General features: G+C 43.9%; 1 protein-coding gene and 1 pseudogene across 2 annotated transcripts in view; one reads left to right on the top strand and one right to left on the bottom strand.

Annotated features, from left to right (window-relative positions):
* Positions 1 to 3353: 3353 nt before the first annotated feature.
* LOC110490279 (G protein-coupled receptor 22) lies at positions 3354 to 10917 on the bottom strand. The gene is made up of 5 exons (XM_021563578.3): positions 10313 to 10917; positions 7093 to 8103; positions 6089 to 6215; positions 5689 to 5835; positions 3354 to 5412 (listed from the first exon to the last, which is right to left on the bottom strand). The coding sequence occupies exons 3-5, from the start codon at positions 6209 to 6211 to the stop codon at positions 4327 to 4329; spliced, it is 1356 nt and encodes a 451-aa protein (XP_021419253.2). The 5' UTR covers positions 6212 to 6215; positions 7093 to 8103; positions 10313 to 10917; the 3' UTR covers positions 3354 to 4326.
* Positions 8661 to 20834, top strand: part of LOC118938894 (conserved oligomeric Golgi complex subunit 5-like) — an 86581-nt pseudogene continuing 74407 nt past the window's right edge. Inside the window, exons 1-4 of the transcript XR_016486423.1 lie at positions 8661 to 9517; positions 10364 to 10480; positions 16477 to 16549; positions 16737 to 16788. The product of XR_016486423.1 is annotated as a conserved oligomeric Golgi complex subunit 5-like (transcript). The remainder of the gene's footprint in view (positions 9518 to 10363; positions 10481 to 16476; positions 16550 to 16736; positions 16789 to 20834) is intronic.

Genomic DNA, 20834 nt, shown 5'->3' with positions numbered 1-20834 from the left:
TTGTGAGGTCGGTTGGACGTACTGCCAAATAATCTAAAGAGAAGTCGTAGGCGGTTTATGGTAGAGACATTAACATTAAATTATCTGGCAACAGCTCTGGTGGACATTCCTGCAGTCAGCATGAATGAATGAGACATCTGTCACATTGTGTTGTGTGACAAAACTGCACATTTTAGAATGGCCTTTTATTGTCCCAGCACAAGGTGCACGTGTGGAGAGATCATGCTGTTTAGTCAGCTTCTTGAAATGCCTCATCGTCAGTTGGATTGATTATCTTGGCAAAGGAGAAATGCTCACTAACAAGGATGTAAACGAATGTGTGCACACAATTTGAGAAAGAAGCTTTTTTGTGCGTGTTTAACATTTCTGGGATCTTTTTTTTTAGCTCATGAAACATGGGACCAACACTTTACATGTTGCGTTTATATTTTTGTTCATTTTATTTTCAATGAGACTGCATGGGACTTTATTATCGAGCAATAACCCGGTGGTATTGCATTGTCTCATTTGACTCAATATCTTTGACTTATTTGAATCCAACCGTGTCAATGTCGTCTTCCTCTCATATCTGGGCTTTATTGTTTTCCTCCGCTTTTGGACCACAGCCCCTGTGTGTCAGTCAGAGCAGATGAAGTGTCAGTCACTGTGGTAACCGTCAGTCACAGCAGCCAGCCCTAGAGACCAGCTATAATGACACAATGGTCCTGAATGTCAGTCAGACAGCGGCTACTCCCATGGGAGAGGGGGGGAAGGAAGGATGGATAAGAGAGAAGAGAGGGAAGATTGAAGAAAGAATGGGGATGGAAAGGCAATTCATTGTGTTCAATTTATTTGCAAAGTGTGAGTGGCAGTTGGCTAAGCCATTGAGAGGCCCAGCACCACACCACAACTCTCCTCAAATGAGCTAGACCCTTTTTGGTCATACACGACAAATGCACAACAACCTTTTACATAACAACCCTGGCACACAGAACACTCCAGAACACTAGAACACGCATGGCCTCAGGAATCAAAAGCCCTCCTCTTATCAGCCATGTGCGACCCTGGGCTGAGTGTTGGGTGAGAGGGAGAGGGAACAGAGGAGAGAGAGATACTGTATAGAGAGAGTGAGAGATGGAAAGAGAGAGCGGTGGCCTGGTGTGCAGTAAGTGAGCTAAGAAGGTGGGAAATGTTGTGGTCCAAGTACCAGAGGTGGATATTTCAATCAAATAGGCCTACTCCGAGTACTTTCCCAGGTAGCACCCGAGATGACGTAAATGATTAAGATGATGTCACCAAACACCCTCGAAAGTATTCATGAGAAGTTAAACAAATTCTTCCAATCTTATCACTTAAGTTCCATTCGGCTCCGCAGCTGGTAATGCTGATAGGTCTGTATTTCCTGAAGAATGTTGGGGGTTTTGACATCTCTGTCTCAGCTCATCTTTCTTCATCTCATTCTAGAATCGAATTCTGCTCCTCTCCGGTCTGGTGACTCAGAGTTCTGTGAGACTGAACGCTTAGACAGGCGAGATTACTCTGCTACTTCAGAGAGGATAGCGGTTCAATGTATCCTCCTCGGCACTCTACTCATGTAGACCGATAGCCGAGGCCTATATAAAGAAAAGGCTTGATGTTTCCGACCAATGAAATGTAGCCTGGAATCTAACCTTTGTGAACCTGTGCGGTGTGCACATCCTCTATGTAGGCATAGAAAATCAGTCAAGTTGTGAAGATTGTGGTACAGTGTTGGTTTGTCTATGCGTTACTCATCTACTTCATATAGACAAGTGGTTCTTGCCTTCATTTAGTAATGGCGCCTGAGGAGCGAGCCAACCTGTAATGAACAGTTAGATGGCTCTTCAATCAACTTTGCCAACCTGCCTTTAGTGCTGCTTGCTGGCAAACAGCCAACCAAGTACCCCAGCTTATTATTATCTCTTAAAATGCACATGGAGACAGAGTGATTTTTAGGAGACTCAGGGGGCCGTTCGATGAGGGTTCGAAAAAGGAAAGCCTGGCTGCATTCCATACCCAAAGCATACAGCCACTCTATGATCTCTACAGAGTGGCTGTATGACGCTCCTCCAAACTGTTCCACACAGTTTATTTTTGCACCCCGGTCCTCTTCCTGACCTCACATGGTGCCTCGACTGATGTGGCACATGACCACACCCCACAAGTTGTCAACATCCCCTCATCAAAAAAATATTTCTCAAAGGAAATGTATCCTGTTATCTCATTGGCCGAGAGATATGAGAGGGATGTTCATTTTTACACACACTTGCCCAATACAAACATTGCAAGGACATTGAATGGCAGAATGTGTTTAGCCGTGAATGCATTACAGTATATGAGGCAATATGAGTCATTCAATGGTATAATAGAGCCAAGTGTTTAACTTTCTCCCTAGCTTCTATATGCCCTCTTTCAGCTGAATAGATTGCTAGGTATAGTGCATAGGTATTGTGTGTGTGTGACGGTGACAGCATCTCTCCGACGCAGAAGAGGGAAAACCACCATGACCTTGCCGTGTCACGATGGTGGCAGGAAGGGAGAGTGATTGTGATGCGTCGCCTGCCACAGCCACCCGTTATTATCTAGCTAGCAGTCCTAGCCTTGGTAATCACAAGGCATCAAGCGTGGGAGAAAGAGGAGCTCGGCAAAGGCAAGTGGTGTGGCGAGTGTTTTGTATCAGTACCTCATAGCCCGTGACCAGACCCCTTCACAATCACCCCCCCCCCCCCCCCACTTGCCCCATCCTTGCTAAGCGCTATGGCCCGCAGTAGGTCCGAGTCCTCCCTCACTCACTCACTCACTCACTCACTCACTCACTGTCCTCCAACTCCAACCAGAAAATACAGATTGATTTGCCAGTTGGCATCAGTGTGATTATGAAAAGAAGCAGGCTCCAGTTATGGCAGCCATGTTGTTCTCTTCACCCCGACCTGTGGCTAGATGGCTAGATAATAAGAGAAGCAACATAACAGCTGTGTTATGGCCGGTAGAGCAGCTGGAGTCACCTCAGGATGGTTAGGCTACAGGCGCTGATTATGTGTTGAAATCACAAGGTCACGTCTTAGTAATGCTGTGATTAGTTTTCAGATTGCAGACTCTCGCTGAGGTTGCAAAGTGCTGCTGGCCTCTTTCTATCCCCCCATCTTACACTAAATCACACATATAACAGGCACATGGAAAGATACTCTCAGAGGACAGGAAATGGGAAGTGGAATTTCACATGTAAGTATTTGTGGCTTTACACTGGCTAGATGTCCTCAGTGCCTAAGTCGACAAGTTTACGAAAGCGTAATAAAGTGCAGTATATGTGACAGAAGACCATTTAACCAGAATACCCAGTAGAGTCCCCTCTAAACATTTTTCACGTTATTTATTATAAAACGACAAATACTTAGGGCTTAACGGAAAGAGTCACCCATTTTAAATGTTCTATCATATTTGTCTATCTCTGAGCTGGGTTCTATCGAGTCCAGGGGTCTTTTCATGTTTTCCTGTTTCTCTGAGCTATTAGCCATTCAAGCAGGCAGAAACACAGCTGGTATGATGCATTTTGCTCATAGCTCAGAGATGCACAAATTTCATATAATATTCAAAATGGGTGAATCTTTCCTTTTATGTGTTGTAAACATATATTTATTCTATACACTGTACATGACTATACACAATAATTATGTCACGTTTTATAACAACACCATGCAGTACGGTATTTAGTTTAAATTGTCCTTGACGCCACATCAACCTCTTACAATAAATAGTAACACATGATCCCCTTTAGGGTAACTATACAGGTAAAACACTTTCATTTACATTAGTGGTTTCCCCTTTTTTAAATGAGTTGGTTCCTGATAATGTTTTGTCACCTTGTATGAGTGTCCGTTGCTTATTCCATTTCATTCTTATTTCACGTCCTCATAATCCACATTGTCTTATTCTACATCTTCTGAACAGAAGCTGTTCTATCTTGACCTTGGCTCAGACGCATGTCTACCAACTCCCTCGAGCCATGCAGATATTCAATGGCTTCTCAGAAATTGTCTTAAGTCCACTTTCTCTGAAGATGGACATCCCATTATCCCACTCTGCCACCTCTGTTGACCTCTGTCGGCCTAACAAGTGCCTCCAAGCCGATCTTCACGATCTCCTTTTTTTTTCATTGTTTTTTTTTCATTTTATTTAACTAGGCATGTCAGTTAAGAACAAATTCTTATTTTCAATGACGGCCTAGGAACAGTGGGTTAACTGCCTGTTCAGGGGCAGAACGACAGATTTGTACCTTGTCAGCTCGGGGATTTGAACTTGCAACTTCCAGTTACTAGTCCAACGCTCTTATCATGGTTGACAGACGATGTTGTTTTGTTCCAGGTCCTGGGAAGATAGACACTTCTGCCTGACCTCAGTCTCCTCGAAGGTGACTTTCTTGTTGTTCCTCTTGGGGTCGATCCAGGAGTTGTGAATGACCACGTTGTTGGGCATGGGCTCAGCCTCCACCACAGACACCACCCTCTTCTTCATCTTGCTCTTCAACACCTTCTGGAACTTTTGCCTGGTGAAGGCGTAGAGCAGTGGGTGAAAGATGGTCGTCCCGTAGGCCATGACCAGGAAACCCAACCGCAACTTGACCGTGAAGTCTGAGGGCCCTGCGCTGAGGATGACCGTGTTGAGGACTGTGATGGGCGTCCAGCAGAGCAGGAAGGTGGAGATGATGAGTAGGGACATCCTGAAGACGCGTTTCTGCCTCTCCCGCCGTTCCCGGTGGCGTTTAACAGCCCTGCGCAGAGCCATGAGGACGGAGACGGAGGTCCGCATGGACAGGACAGCAGGTGGGTTTCCGCCCCCTCTGACCGCCCCGCTGCCCTGGGACGCATCTGTAGATTCCACCTGCGTTGCAGTGGTCAAGGAGATGGTCTTCTTCTTGCGGAGCTTCTTCTTGGGCTGGTTGTGTTGGAAGCGGGTCCCGATGCGGATGTTCAGGGCCTGGAGTATCTTGTAGTAGGTCACCAGCATGACTACGGCCGTGAAGAAAAAGATGGGGATCTGAGCCAGGAGGTGGTAATACAGCCCCAGCTCTGTGTAGTACTCGTTAGTATGGACCACAGAGGCGACTGCAGTCTGGTTGACAGACTCCGAGCCAAAATCGCTGAAGAAGCCCACCTCCATGAAGGGGACCAGGAAACTGAAGAAGGACATAGCCCAAATCAAGCCCAGCAGAGCCACGGCACGGCCCATGGTTAGCATGCGGTTGGCTGGACGCACTGAGATGTCGTAGCGGTCGACGGTGATGGCTAGCACGTTCGAGGCAGTGGCTACGCTAGCGAAGGAGACACAGGCCTCGTGGAAGCAGCAGACCAGCGCCGTATCAGCCTCTAGGGGGAGGAGTATTACCACGGCAGTCAGAGGGATGCAAGACACACAAACCTGGAACCAGAGAGATAAATAAGGATTAAGATTATCATTAGTTAAATTTGTCTCCTTCTACAGCAGATAGTGGCCTGCTTCCTGAAGAATCTTGAGATTTGTCACAGAATAATTGCACTGCAATCATCTCATTCTAGACACTCACTGGAATTGTCCCTAAACATTGATTTAAGGTCAGTTTTGTGTTTTCCCTCCCAATGGTTAAAGTTTGTATTTTCAATGTATTAACTGATCCGAGGTCTGCGCCTAATGGAAACATCAAAGACTGTCACTCACTAGTACGTCTAGGACGTGCAGATTCATGGTGACGATGTTGGACACGGAGGTGATGAGGTTCTGCTTCATGCAGTAAAGGACCAGCACTGTCAGGTTGCTGCTTAGGCCCAGCACGATCTCTAGCAGCAGGAACCCTGTCAGCGACACCTGGAAATCCGGAGGGTAATAGCATTTTGTTTTACGATAATCATAGTATCACAATAATAGTATTGTAATAATTGCTTGTGTCGAGATATCAGTATGAAATTGGTTATCTGCTTTCATTGCGATATGCTTTAATCGTGATATCGGCTTTCATTGCGATATGCTTTAATCGTGCTATCTGCTTTCACGATAACTGACGTTGAACTACATTTACCCTCTTAATTAAAGTCGAAGTGGTATACATGTAAGCATGTACCTGGAAGCTGACGGGGTAGGGGGCAGCAGACTGGGTCATATCAAGGTCAGAGGGTTCCGAGGTGTCGAGGACAGTCACGTTGCTCATGGTGGCTTCTGAGATCAGCACAGGAGGGGTATGCATTATCCTAGAGAGACATGGTGACACACAGAGAGAGGAGGAGAGAAAGATCAGGCCAGAGACTGATTGCATTAACTTATGTATAGTGGGAGAGAAAGGTGTTGTGTTTCACCACAGAAGTGTATCGTATGCATGACTACTGACTGCCTCTCATCTATGTCTTATGTGTCTCATTGTCATTTCCTGATGAACTAGGTTATATGGGAGCATACAACAGTGTAGAAGAGGCTATTTCTATTCCTTTTAAATCTCATCTAGCTGATCTGTCTATCTATCTGTCTGGCTGTCTTTGTGACTTTGTCTGAGTGTATTTTTACCTCACTGAGATTCCATTTAGTGTGAAATGTGGCCAATGTGTGAACCTTTTCAAGTGTGGAAGTTTCAATCTCAAACTGATTTTGTGATGTCATCTTGATGGAATCTTTCAAAAGGTGGCAATTAAAAATCAAAAAGCCAATTTCCACAGTTTTCCGCTGTACTTTAAAAAAAATGGTGTTCTGCCGTGTGTGATAATAAGATTTTCGCTTTGTGGAAAGAGTGAAAATGAGTACACTCCCTTTATCCCTTCATTGCTGACACCTTTTATCTAGTGTTACGTTGTTAGCTGACTCAAACTAATAGTGCTTCACTTTAGTCAGTCGTGTCAGTGTTTTGTTGTTACGCTAGGCTTAGAGTTGTGTTTGTGGTTACTTTTGATCAATGTGTCCATGTTCTTTAGGTATTTCGCTTCATGAAACGTCCTTGCTTTGCTTTCATGTCTAGATATAACGCAGTTTCCCGTGTGATCTGCCCAGAGGCTGGTCATGTCCAGAGAAACTATCCAGAAACCAGACAGTCCTTTTGTGGCTCAATAGGCATTTATATTGCAGACACACTGTACTCACCTCTCCCTCGTGTGCCGTCTCCCCTTCAAGAGTCCATGAACCAGCCGGAGCCGACTTGCTGAGGCCCCGACAGGAAATCACAAGAACCAACCATAGTTCTGTAGTAGCAATGCTTTTATAGTAGTAGTAATACCAATGCAGTAAATCTCCACTTGGCGCACTTTTATTCCTGATGGTGCAGCCTTTTGTCTAAATAATGGGAGTGTTATGATGCAGATGAGTGCAGTCGGGGCCAACTGAAACTGCCTTTCTTTGGATCCTTCCTTTTCTATTTCCACGGATACAAACTCAGCTCCACCACGAGAGAAAGACCAGTCCACCTTCAAAACATTTCTCCATTTACTTTACCCAGAGGCTTTATACAACAGTGATGGATCACAGAGGACGGCCCTATACTCTCGTACATCCAATAAAAAAAACACTGTATTCCGGTTTGGGGAAAGCGCCGAGGATTCATTAAACGCAGGAACACACGCACTCGTCGTCCGCGGTGGGCAGGGAGAGGATGTGCATCGTAGCATCCAGCCACGTGGTTTTACTAAATGAATGGTTTCTTTTAGGCAGCTGCTTGGCAAGCTTTTGTTATTTGACCTGTAGTCCTCCTCGGATCTTAACAGAGGCAGAGCAGTGCCTGGCTGATACTCAACTGTCCTCCCCTCTTCCTTCTGTACGTATTCCCTCCGACACCCTTCAGAAACACCCCTCCATCACCTTCCAGAGAGGAGAGTAAAGGTCAATGGCGTTTCCGTCTCCTCACACTTTGTAATTCCACTGGGGTGAGGCAGGATCACCTCCGTGCTGTGGCACCTTATTCAAAGTCAGACCAGGCTGGGAGGAAGGTCATTAGCTGCTTTGGAGAGAGAGAGGAGACTATATTACAACACTGGGCCATCAGCTATGTGGCATTTGGTGCGCGCTCTCTCTCTCTCTTTCTGTCACAGAGTAGGAGAGTGGGACAAATCAGGGGATGACATCATCCTTCCGTTTATTTTTCCTCCCTCAATCGTCGTCCTGGAGAACAAAAAGATGGAGAGAGGAAGAGACGTAAATGAAAGGAGGATAATGAATGAGAAGAAAGTGTGTCATGATATTTCAGCCCCAAATGATCATTGTCCAGACAGTCTGAGCTGTATCAGTACGTTAAATCAACCCAGTGATAGATCTGCCTGTCTGTTGTCATTGTGTGTTTTGTTAATAACCTCTAATCGGGTTTGTATTGAATTAATCCCCCCCCCCCCCCCCTAGAAAAGGGGATGGAGAGAGATGGAGAGACACAGAGAAAGGTGATCTGACTCTTGTTTGATTACTAGTGGATGTCTTACTTATTATACCTTTGGCTATTCAAGGCCTGTCATGCGTTTGTTTGACAAATGAGCCCTCAGCCTTTGAACTGGTCCTTTGTGCAGGCTCCCTCCCTCTGTCATCTCGCTCTCTCTCTTTCTTTCTCTCTTCATCTCTTTCTCTCTCCATCTTTTGCTGTGTCTGTCTGTGTGTGAACATAAGCTTAAGAGGGCCAGAGACTAGCAGTGCTACTGGGAGAAGAGACAAGCTCGTATGTCACAGAGCATATGACAGTGTATGATCCGTATGACACAGAGCATATGACAGTGTATGATCCGTATGACACAGAGCATATGACAGTGTATGATCCATATGACACAGAGCATATGACAGTGTGTGATCCGTATGACACAGAGCATATGACAGTGTATGACACGGAGCATGTAACTGTGTATGATCCGTATAACACAAAGCATGTAACTGCGTATGATCCATATGACACAGAGCATGTGACAGCATATGATCCATATGACACAAAGCATGTAACTGCGTATGATCCGTATGACACAGAGCATATGACAGCGTATGATCCGTATGACACAGAGCATATGACAGCGTATGATCCGTATGACACAGAGCATATGACAGTGTATGATCCGTATGTCACAGAGCATATGACAGCGTATGATCCGTATGACACAGAGCATATGACAGTGTATGATCCGTATGACACAGAGCATATGACAGCGTACGATCCGTATGTCACAGAGCATATGACAGCGTATGATCCGTATGACACAGAGCATATGACAGCGTATGATCTGTATGACTCAGAGCATATGACGGCGTATGATCCGTATGACACAGAGCATATGACAGCGTATGATCCGTATGTCACAGAGCATATGACAGCGTATGATCTGTATGTCACAGAGCATATGACAGCGTATGATCCGTATGACACAGAGCATATGACAGCGTATGATCTGTATGACACAGAGCATATGACAGCGTATGATCCGTATGTCACAGAGCATATGACAGCGTATGATCTGTATGTCACAGAGCATATGACAGCGTATGATCCGTATGACACAGAGCATATGACAGCGTATGATCTGTATGACACAGAGCATATGACAGCGTATGATCCGTATATCACAGAGCATATGGTTTTGTTTCTGTAATTTCACGCAGTGGCACTGCACACAGAGGTTAAGCCACTGGATTTCAGTTATTCACTTGCACGCATGACAGCTCACAGTGCACTCTGAGAAGGTGTGTGTGTGTGTGTGTGTGTGTGTGTGTGTGTGTGTGTGTGTGTGTGTGAGATGAATGGAAGGCTCAGGCTGTTATGAGAACGGTGTGTTTGCACAAAAGCCCCCGTGCTCCGCTCCACGCTAAGAGCAAGGCTTCAGAGACACCGCGCTCATAAGTGATGCTTAACATTATCAGAGTGTGGAGTAAGTGGGCAGGCAGGAGAAGGAGCAGAAATATAATCCCTTTGGATGAGACTGTGTGCTGTGTTGGTCGAGTTATGTCTCTACTGTGTGACTGTAGGCTGGCGTAACAGACAGGCAGAGACTGTGCTAGAGCGCTATGGTTCTGTACATGCAGTGAGTGCACACGGCTGGTGGTTCTTTGTCTGTTGGTACAATACGAGTGAGAAGTTTGCAGGCTTGTTCTTTTGAACTCTGCTGATAGTGTGCACGTACTGTACATTATGGTGGCGTTTTGTGTTTTGACAACCGTTCCTCACGGTTCAGCAGAGGTAGAAAATGAGTGCTTTTGGCAAGAAGTCATTACTGTTGTCATTTTGAGTATGTTTTTGAACGCATCTGAAATGCATTTATTTGCTTCAGTGTACAGACTGACATTCATTATCAAGCGGGCTATTGTAACAGAGAATGGAGAAATCAGTGCAGTGATAGATGTTTACCTTGTTCTCTGAGGTAGTCGCGTGTGTGTGTCTCCGTCCTCTACCCCACAGCACTGTCAGCATAGATAGCCGGGTGGAACACTCCCTCCCAGGTAGAGTGAAGGAGGACGAGAGAGCGAAAGAAAAGGACCTGAAGCCGCTGAGGCGGTTTCTGGCTGTGCGTGACAGGTAAGATGGTGTAGTTAAGTCCTCAGGGTGTGTAAGGATCCAGGCTGGAGTAGAGAGATCACTGTTCTGCTCTCTGGCTGTTCTGCGCTCTCCTCTCCTTCTCCCACTCTCATTTGCTCCGTCTCGGAGAACTAATAGCCCTTCCTACTCACCTCGCCCACCCTCACTCCCTTCTCTGGCAGCGTGTCTCTCACACTTTCTATTTCTCTCTGTATCATCCTTTCGCGCTCAACATTTTCCCTCTCTCTCTCACGCTCTCTCTTCTCTCTCTCTATCAACCCCCTCTCTTTCCCTATTCTCTCTTCCCCTCTCTACATCTCCTCTTTCCTCTGATTGGTCTCATGTAACAGGTCCCTCATTTCATCCTTTCGTTAGCTTTGAGCAGTCTTTAGTTCAGTGTAGTATAGTGTCTAGTGTAGGGGTAGGCAAGTAGATTTAGCCTGGGGGCGATTTTTGTCGGAGCGGATGGTCGGGGGCCGGAACATTATTATTATAATAATTATAATAAAATAATTATATTATCATGTACACTGCAATTATAATGTACACTGACAATTGAAAATAACTAAGCCCAAGAAATTGTATTTGAAAATAACAAATGAATTACTTGATTGCATTGAGACACGATCACGTCTCTTTTTTTTATTTGTGGGAATAATTTTAAGTTTCCTATATTAAAATAGTTTTTTGTTGAAATCTTGATGATTTTACAGTATATATTTTTTTACCCAAAAAATATTCAGTCGTGGGCCAGTTTTGGGAGGTCTGTAGGCCCACTGCTCTTGTGTGTCTGTAGCCTAAGTGGCACTAGCTCCACAGACAGACATGACACCTATCAAGCCTGTGTTGTTCAGTAATGGCTATTTTCTCCACGTAAGCTCTGGAACACAGTCATTAGGATTCACATTCCACAGATTGGCCCGGTTTCAGTACTGAAATTGGGATGTCAATGTCAGGCAGAGGATAATGATGTCATATTTTGGCAGGAAATGGAAAAATTAAAGAGGAGCTGTCTCTGTCTCAACTCCGAGGCTTCAGAGCACATACTGTTTTCTTCAGAGGGTGTTTTCCGCTGGTGCCGGTGTCACTAGATTGAAGGAAGACATCTCGGAATTGTGCCAAAGGTGTATTTATTTTTTTTTTTCAAAATTATCTCTGTCGCTTTCTTTCTCCCCCCTCCCCCTCTCTCTTACTCTTTGTGTCTTTCTCCCTCTCTTTGTCACCATGCCAGTCTGTGTGTTTGCACTCTCTAGAAGACCGGGCTCGGCAACTGTGGCGATTGTAATGGTACTTGAACCCTAGGGGACTTTTGGCCAATCATCGGTTGTTATACACCTGTCTGATAGGACAGACATAATTACCCTCAATCCATTAGTCACACTAGCCTGGTTGCCAGATCCGACTGTTTTATCTAACTCTTTTGTTGATTTGAATGCCAAATGACACCGTGAATGACAATGGAGTTGGCTAATTTATGAAGAATATCTGGCAACATGACCAGGTTAGATTGGATGCAGCCTGTAGGGAATATACAGCTCTGGAAAAAATTTAAGAGACCATTGCAAAATGATCCGTTTCTATGGTTGTACTATTTATAGGTATGTTTTTGGGTATAATTTACATTTTTGTTTTATTTATAAACTACTGACAACATTTCACCCTAATTAAAAGTATTTAGTCATTTAGAACATTTATTTGCAGTAAATGACAACTGGTCAAAATAACAAAAAAGATGCAGTGTTGTCAGACCTCGAATAATGCAAAGAAAATAAGTTCATATTCATTTTTAAACCACACAATACTAATGTTTTAACTTAGGAAGAGTTCAGAAATCAAATGCGTCTTGGCATGCTCTCCACCAGTCTTCCACATTGATGTTGGGGGTCTTTATGCCACTCCTGAGTGTAAAAATTCAAGCAGCTCAGCTTTGTTTCATGGCTTGTGACCATCCATCTTCCTCTTGATCACATTCCAGAGGTTTTCAATGGGGTTCAGGTCTGGAGATTGGGCTGGCCATGACAGGGTCTTGATCTGGTGGTCCTCCATCCACACCTTGATTGACCTGGCTGTGTGGCATGGAGCATTGTCCTGCTGGAAAAAAATGATTCCAGCCTTGCTGAAGCACCCCCAAGATCATCACCGATCCTCCACCAAATTTCACAGTGGGTGCGTGACACTGTGGCTTGTAGGCCTCTCCAGGTCTCACATCAGGCAGATTTGTCTTTGTGAAGGATGCATGAATTAAGCAACGTACAAGGTTGTCCTGGAAGAAAACTTGCTTCCTTCTGCTCTGACAATGTTCCCCGACCCTGAGGATTGGTTTGTCCAGCAGGACAATGCTCCATGCCACAAGTTTTGTGGACTACTAATGACCATCAGCAGGATCACAGCGTGGAGAAGCCTAATTACCGTGACTAAACGGCCACGTGGAATTTGACTGCCATCATGATTCGTGACTACTGGTGTGGCGTTTAATACGGTCACAATAACAGCCCATGTCACATCTGGAGGAAACCTGGCATCATCCCTACGGTGAAGCATGGTGGTGGCAGCATCATGCTGCGGGGATGTTTTGAACGAAGCAAAGTACAGAGATATTCTTGATGAAAACCTGCTCCAGAGTGCTCAGGACCTCAGACTGGGGCGAAGGTTCACCTTTCAACAGGAAAACCACACTAAGCACGCAGCCAAGACAACACAGGAGTGGCTTTGGGACATGTCTCTGAATGTCCTTGAGTGGACCAGCCAGAGCCCGGACTTGAACCCGGTCTAACATCTTTGGAGAGACCTGAAAATAGCTGTGCAGGAACGCTCCCCATCCATCCTGACAGAGCTTGAGAGGATGTGCAGAGAAGAATGGGAGAAACTCCCCAATTGCAGTGTGCCAAGCTTGTAGCATCCTACCCAAGAAGACTGCAAACATTGCAAACACACATACTCTAGGTTGCACGATATGTGCAGAAAATCTAATTGCACATTTTTTTTTGCCAAATATTGCGTTGGCCATTTCACTTGCGATATAGATCAAAACACTTGGTCATCTGTTGGAATCATAGAAATCAAATGATTTATATTAAGAAACAAAGTGAAAAGCAGCATTGTTCTTGCGTTGTACAATCCGTTGACTGCATTTGACCTAACAGAACAGCATGCAAACGAACAAATGGAGGAAGCTATAAAAACAGATGTTAAATGAGTGTTCTGTCAATCACCGCATTCTTATCGGTAGACTCAACAGCCTTGGTTTCTCAAATGACTGCCTCGCCTGGTTCACCAACTACTTCTCAGATAGAGATCAGTGTGTCAAATTGGAGGGCCTGTTGTCCGTACCTCTGGCAGTCTCTATGGGGGTGCCAAGGGTTCAATTATTGGGCCGAATCTTTTCTCTTTATACATCAATTATTGTCTCTCTTGCTACTGGTGATTCTCTGATCCACCTCTACACAGACGACATCATTCTGTAAAGTTCTGGCCCTTCTTTGGATATTGTGTTAGCAAACCTCCAGAATAGCTTCAACGCCATACAACACTCATTCCATGGCCTCCAACTGCTCTTAAATGCAAGTAAAACTAAATGCATGCTCTTCAACCGACCGCTGCCCGCATCCGCCTGCCCGTCTAGCATCACTGACTATCCTACCGATCCTTGACTTCAGCAATGTCATTTACAAAATAGCCTTCAACACTCTACTCAGCAAATTGGATGCAGTCTATCACTGCGACCTGTATGCTCTCGTTGGCTGGCCCTCACTTCATACTCGTTGCCAAACCCACTGGCTCCAGGTCATCTATAAGTCTTTGCTAGGTAAAGCCCTGCCTTAGCTCACTGGTCACCTTAGCAGCACCCACCCATAGCACGCGCTCCAGCAGGTATATTTCACTGGTCATCCCCAAAGCCAATTCCTCATTTGGCCGCCTTTCAAAAGGACCAATTATGATGTTTATGGGACATATTGGAGTGCCAACAAAAGAAGCTTGTCAAAGGTAAGGCATGATTTATATTTTATTTCTGTTTTTTGTGTAGCGACTGCAGGGTTGAAATATGCTACTCTCTTTGTTTACTGTTGTGCTATCATCAGATAATAGCTTCTTATGCTTTCGCCGAAAAGCCTTTTTGGCCAAGTGGGACGCTTGCGTCCCCTATCCTAGAGAGGTTAGTAACCTCTCTGGGATATGTGGGAAGCTAGCGTCCCACCTGGCCAAAAGCCAGAGAAAATGCAGAGCGCCAAATTCAAATAAATTACTATAAAAATCTAACTTTCATGAAATCACACACGTAAGATAGCAAATTAAAGCCACACGTGTTGTGAATCCAGCCAACATGCCACATTTCAAAAAGGCTTTTCGGTGAAAGCAAACGATGCTATTATCTGAGGATAGCACCATAGTAAACAAAGAGAGAAAACATATTTCAACCCTGCAGGCACGACACAAAACGCAGAAATGAAAATATAAATCATGCCTTACCTTTGACAAGCTTCTTCTGTTGGCACTCCAATATGTCCCATAAATATCACAAATGGTCCTTTTGTTCGATTAATTCCATCGATATATATCCAAAATGTCAATTTATTTGGCGCGTTTGATCCAGAAAAACACAGGTTCCAAGTTGCGCAACGTTACTACAAAATATCTCAAAAGTTACCTGTAACTGTAATGCCAAAACATTTCAAACTACTTTTGTAATACAACTTTAGGTATTTTTTAAAGTAAATAATCGATCAAATTGACGCTACCTTTCTGGTCACGCGCCTCTATCTAACAGTACACTTGAAGTGACCCTCATTTTGAACAGGGCTACTTCTTCATTACACAAAGGTAAAACCTCAACCAATTTCTAAAGACTGGTGACATCCAGTGGAAGCGGTAGGAACTGCAAGAAGGTCCCTTAGAAATCTGGATTCCCAATGAAAACTCATTGAAAAGAGAGTGACCTCAAAAACAAAGAAATCTGAATGGCTTTTCCTCGGGGTTTCGCCTGCTACACAAGTTCTGTTATACTCACAGACATGATTCAAATAGTTTTAGAAACGTCAGAGTGTTTTATATCCAAATCTACTAATAACATGCATATCTTATCTTCTGGGGATGAGTAGCAGGCAGTTGAATTTGGGCATGCATTTCATCCGGATGTGAAAATACTGCCCCCTGTCACCAAGAAGAAGATTTGAATTTTTTTTTGTTGCTCCCCAAGTTGTATGCATTAGTGAATAATTGGATACATTTTGAGGTGTTCGAGGGTCAATCACTGTTATCTCCCTTAAGAAATAGTGTCGAACTTGTAGGTATCTGTACAAATCTTGTTTATCCAAGCTTTTTTATCCATGTTTTTTACTTAGATCCTGGAAGTTTTCTAGGTCCCCATTCCTTATAATTGTGCTGAATTATGTGATGCCTTTCTGCGTCCACTGTTTAAATCTGCTGTCCTGAGTTGCAGGGATGAAGCTGGGGTCGTATGCGAGCCAACTCAGTAGTTTGACTACTCTGTCTAAGTGATTTTGCTTAACTATCCCCAACCATGTCTTAAAAGAGAAATTAATCCACTGATTCTGTCTATTCTATATTTCTATGACCATGTCCTTATTTCCCAAAACTGACTGTATGGTATCTCTGTCAAAGTAGTCTTGGATTCGTATTCTGGATTGCACCAACACACCAGAGGTCTCATTGGGCTGACACAAAATAATATTTTAGGTTTGGTAAGGCCACACCTCCACAGTTTTTTGGTAATTGTAATGTTGCATATCTAATTCTTGGTCTCTTACTGTTCCAGATAGACCTTGATATCCGTTTATCCCACTAAACTGTTTAGGCGGGATTTCTACAGGCAGTGACTGGAACAAATACAGTAACCTCGGCAGGACGTTCATTTTGATTGTTTCAATTCTACGACTTAGATCCGCAGGAAGTGAATTCCACCTGTCCAGGTCATCATATATTGTCTTGTTGATGTGATCGTAATTCATGTCATAAAGTTTGGGTGTATCTTTTGGTAGGTTTACTCCCAGATATTTGATGGATGAAGAGGTCCAGTGGAAGTTCTACCTACTCTTCAGCTCTTCCTGTGGGGTATAATTATATACTAGGGCTTGGGTCTTGTGTACGTTAAGCACATATCCTGAATATTTTCCAAATGTTTGTAAAACATCCATCAATCTAGGTACACTTGAGCCTGGGTATTTAAGGAGTAACAGAAGGCCATCAGCATACATGCATATCTTATGTCCACTGCCTCTTATTGTTATTCCCTCTAAAGATGTCCTGTCTTATTGCCTGTGCTAATGGCTCGATGTACAAGAAGAGCGTGGGTGAAAGATTACAGCCTTGTCTTGCCCCTCGCTCTAATTTTATCGTTCGTGACAAATGTCCATTTATCTTTATTCTAGCGGTCGGACATGAATACAGTGTTTTGATGCACTGTATCACTTCTTGTTGAAACCAAATCTTTCTATACCTTGGAATAGATAATCCCAACCCACTGAATCAAATGCCTTTTCTGCATCTAGACTGATTAATGTAGCACTTGTATAGCACTTCATTTGGCTGTTATTGATGCATATAGTTTATAATCCGTGTTAAGAATTGCAATAGGTCTATAGGAACTGCATTCCTTCTTATCTTTACACTCCTTTGGGATTACAGATATGATAGCTTCTCTCCACGATGGTGGTAGACCCCCCCCCCGCAGAGTCCAGTTAAAACAGGCCTGAAGTAGAGGTGTTAGTTGTTCATTGAAGGCTTTGAACCATTCTGAAGGGAAGCCATCAGTGCCTGGAGATTTCTTTGCTTTTAGATGAGATATTGCATTGTTATTTTCCTCAGTAGTTATTTCTGAAGTAAGTCTATCATTTTGCTCTGTGCCAATCGAGGGGAGATCAAGGGAGTTCAAAAAAATGCTCTATTGTCTGTGCATCTGCCTTCTCTGGTTGCTTGTACAGATTTGTGTAATAGGATTCAAATGCATTCTGTATCTCATCCAATTTGCATGTAATCTTCTTTGTTTTGGGCTCTTTTATTTTGAAAATGGTTTTCTGTGCTTGTTGTTTCCTGAGTCTCTCTGCTAGTCATTCTGCTGCCTTTTGAGCCTGCTTCATAATATCATTGCTTCAGGAGCCTGAGCTTTTTCTCTACTTCTTCACTATACATCTGGTCAATTTCCTGTTTTACCTTTTGAATCTCTCGTAATATAAGAGGGTCTTTGCAATGACTAAATCGTTCCAAGTTTCTTAATGTTTCCTGTAATTTCGGCAGATTCTGTGCTTTAATCTTTTTCTTGAGAGATGATGTGGTGATGATCTTCCCTCTAATAACCGCCGTAGCTGCATCCCACAATGTAGCAGGAGATACATCCCCGTTATCGTTATTCTCCAGATAGATGTTCAATTCTGTCTTTATTGATTCCATGAATGCTGGATCATTCAGCATGCTTGTATTAAGCCTCCATGTAGTATTTATTGGTTTGCTATCAAGGTGTAGAGTAAGGTAAACTATGACCTGATAAGTCGCTCTGGCCCGATCCTACAATCCTTAGGCCTGTGTCCATCTGCATTGTACATGAAAATGTATGGCTGAGTAAATAGTATATTCCCTATCTGTCATGTGGATGTCACGCCATACATCAAGCAGTCCTGAATCCTGTCATATCCTATCTCACTTTTTAGCAACTATGGCTAATTTTCCTATTTTGATTTGTGCTGTGCGATTTTTTTGAGTTTAAAATCATGTTAAATTCCCCTCAGATAAGCGTGCCAGAGGTTTCTGTGGCAATTAAATCAAACACCTTTCTGTAGAAGACCATGTCACTCCCTGGGGGGCGGGTATACATTAAATACTGTAACTTCCTTGTTATCCAGTTTACATTTAATTAGCTATTATTAGCTATACATCTACCCTCCTTGTCTTTTATTTCTGATATGAACTCAAAATAAACTGAATTTGGGATCAAGATTGCAACTCCCCTTCTATCCATTTTGTAAGAAGTAAAAAAAAATATTCCTATATCCCATTTTCTTGAGTTTCTCATGTTCAGGTGTGGATAAGTGCGTTTCCTGACAGAATAGTATGTCAACTCTCTCCCGTTTCATCTTTGCTATTACCTTCTCTTGATGGCACTTCCCAGTCCGTTTACATTGAGACTTATGACCTTAAATTCCCTAATGAAGCATCGATATAAAAAAAACCCCACCTGTGCACCATAACTGCCAGCTTAACATGAGCCTAAAATGAACGAAAAATCAAGAACGTTAAAAAAGTCGACCAAAGTGGGAAAATCTAAACCCTTTTTTGACAGACACACAAACGCGTACACACACACCCCAGCATTACTCCATTCTGAATCATTAAACCTCACTGAGGTCACATCACTGGCAACAACACGGATTACCCCTGTGATGACCTCATTGACTGACCCTCTTTGATGACCTCACCCAGTCTGCCTGTTTACTGATGACGGACAGGATTGCAGAGTGTTCTTATATTATGTCACTCTGTGTTAATCACAGTACCTCATGTCCCTTTGACCTCTGAGTGTCTTTTCTCTCCTTCGTTTCATCCCTCTCTTCTCCCCCTCACTCATGGCCCCATACTGAGAGAGCTGATATTTTAGTGTGTTCTGCGTGTGGTCATCTGAGTTCAGGGTTCATCCGGTAGAAGGCTGAGTGCAACCCACTGCAGCTGGCTGGCTGTGTATCCGCACGTGCATATATTTGGCCAAGCTGAACACAGTTGAAATCTCTTCACTGAAAGACATGTGAAACAAAATAGTGTATTTCCCTCTTAATAAAACATGGAGATAGTGTGATAATCTGGCTGGTGAGATCTAATGCACTTAGGCCCCTCTTTAGACCCTGGAGCTGGAGCCTCCTGTCTCTTCCTGTTGTTCACTGTCCCACTGGGAGGGTGTCCAAGCCACCCCTCACACACACACTTCCTGTTGCTGTGGAGGGAGCATGTGTTTATGTGTTGCTGTCTGAGCGGTGTTGGGAAGCCATGGGAAAGGACTGAGTGCCAAGAAACACTGGGGGTGACCTTCAAGCAGTGCGGAGGTCACATGTACACACACAAACACACATACGTGCTCTGCTGGGCAAAGAAACATCTAAACATCTCTATCCTATTCCTCTTTGTCTATTTCACACCTCTGCTTTGGCAGCAAATTCACACTGAGGTTTATGTTAGCAGTTACACACAAACAAGTGTGGAAACGGGTTCTGTGTCGTCCCTGTGTCCCTGGTGTCCAGATATAATGACTACAGAGCTATTTTAGCCCTCCACTCTGAAACTGGTTCTCAGAAACCTGGGTTAAAAAATAGCCATTAGGAGAGAGGCTGACTCCAACTGTACCCAGTCCCTGTCTAGTCTCTATCTGCCCTTTCTTTTCCCTAATCCTTGTGTCCCCTTGTGTGTGGATTTTTTTGGCGTTCCCGGCCCTTTGACTAACAAACACATTCTCTATCCTCTCGTCCATCTGACAGTGAGACAATAGAAGGGAAGCTCTGTGTATGGAACCAATGAGAACTCATGGTACAGTTGCTACAGTCTGTCCAATCACAGGCGGGCAGAGACAACAATGATAATTTGCCTCTCATCGTTAAACAGTGCACTAGTTTTAACCCTTTCTCTGGTCAACATAAGGAAACATTTTTTTTTATCTGAGTGAGTGTGACACTGTCACAATAATGACTCTGACTGCGCCAGTGTTAGAGCTATTCTCTTCAGCGTTATCTATGCACTTAAAACCGTGGGCTGTGATTTGTCTTTGCCAGCCATCCACACTGACATTTACTGGATGCTTTATGGTAACATTGACTCTCTCTCTCTAAATGGCTTTCACACCTGTAGTACTGTAGTAGTAGCCTACACGCTCGCTGTCACGCTGTGGTGTCCTGGATGGTTGCATTTTCTCTGGAAATGTGGACAATCCAATGTCATTTCACGCTCTCTCTGTCATCGCTATTGATGTTACTTGCAGGCTTCCTCCTTTCCCTTTGAAAGTGAAACGAGGAATCATCGTTGCTCCTGCTGCATTGTGTTCTTGTGAAGACCTTTTTTTAAGAGGTTCACATATTGATGGAGCCAGAGAGCTGATGCATATATAGCAGAAGTGAATTTAGATAGCCTTCCAATTTGTGCTAAATAAGCTATCCCAAGAAATTGTCTCCTCACTCTCTCGCTCTCTCTTTCTCATTCCTCCCTTCTAATTTAAAAGTGGAGGTTCTCAGGACAAGAACAATCTCTCTCTCTCTATTTGTCGCCTCCTTCTTATCAGCTGTGAAGTGAATTGCAGGTTTTTGTGAAATTGTTTCAGCATCCTCTCCCCTCCTAGTGAGCTTCCAGTCGGCCATATTGAATCACA

The sequence above is a fragment of the Oncorhynchus mykiss genome, chromosome 15 (assembly GCF_057628025.1).
Source record: "Oncorhynchus mykiss isolate SJ-2025 chromosome 15, ASM5762802v1, whole genome shotgun sequence".
Classification (NCBI taxonomy): domain Eukaryota; kingdom Metazoa; phylum Chordata; class Actinopteri; order Salmoniformes; family Salmonidae; genus Oncorhynchus; species Oncorhynchus mykiss.
This window is presented reverse-complemented; position numbering and strand designations above follow the sequence as displayed.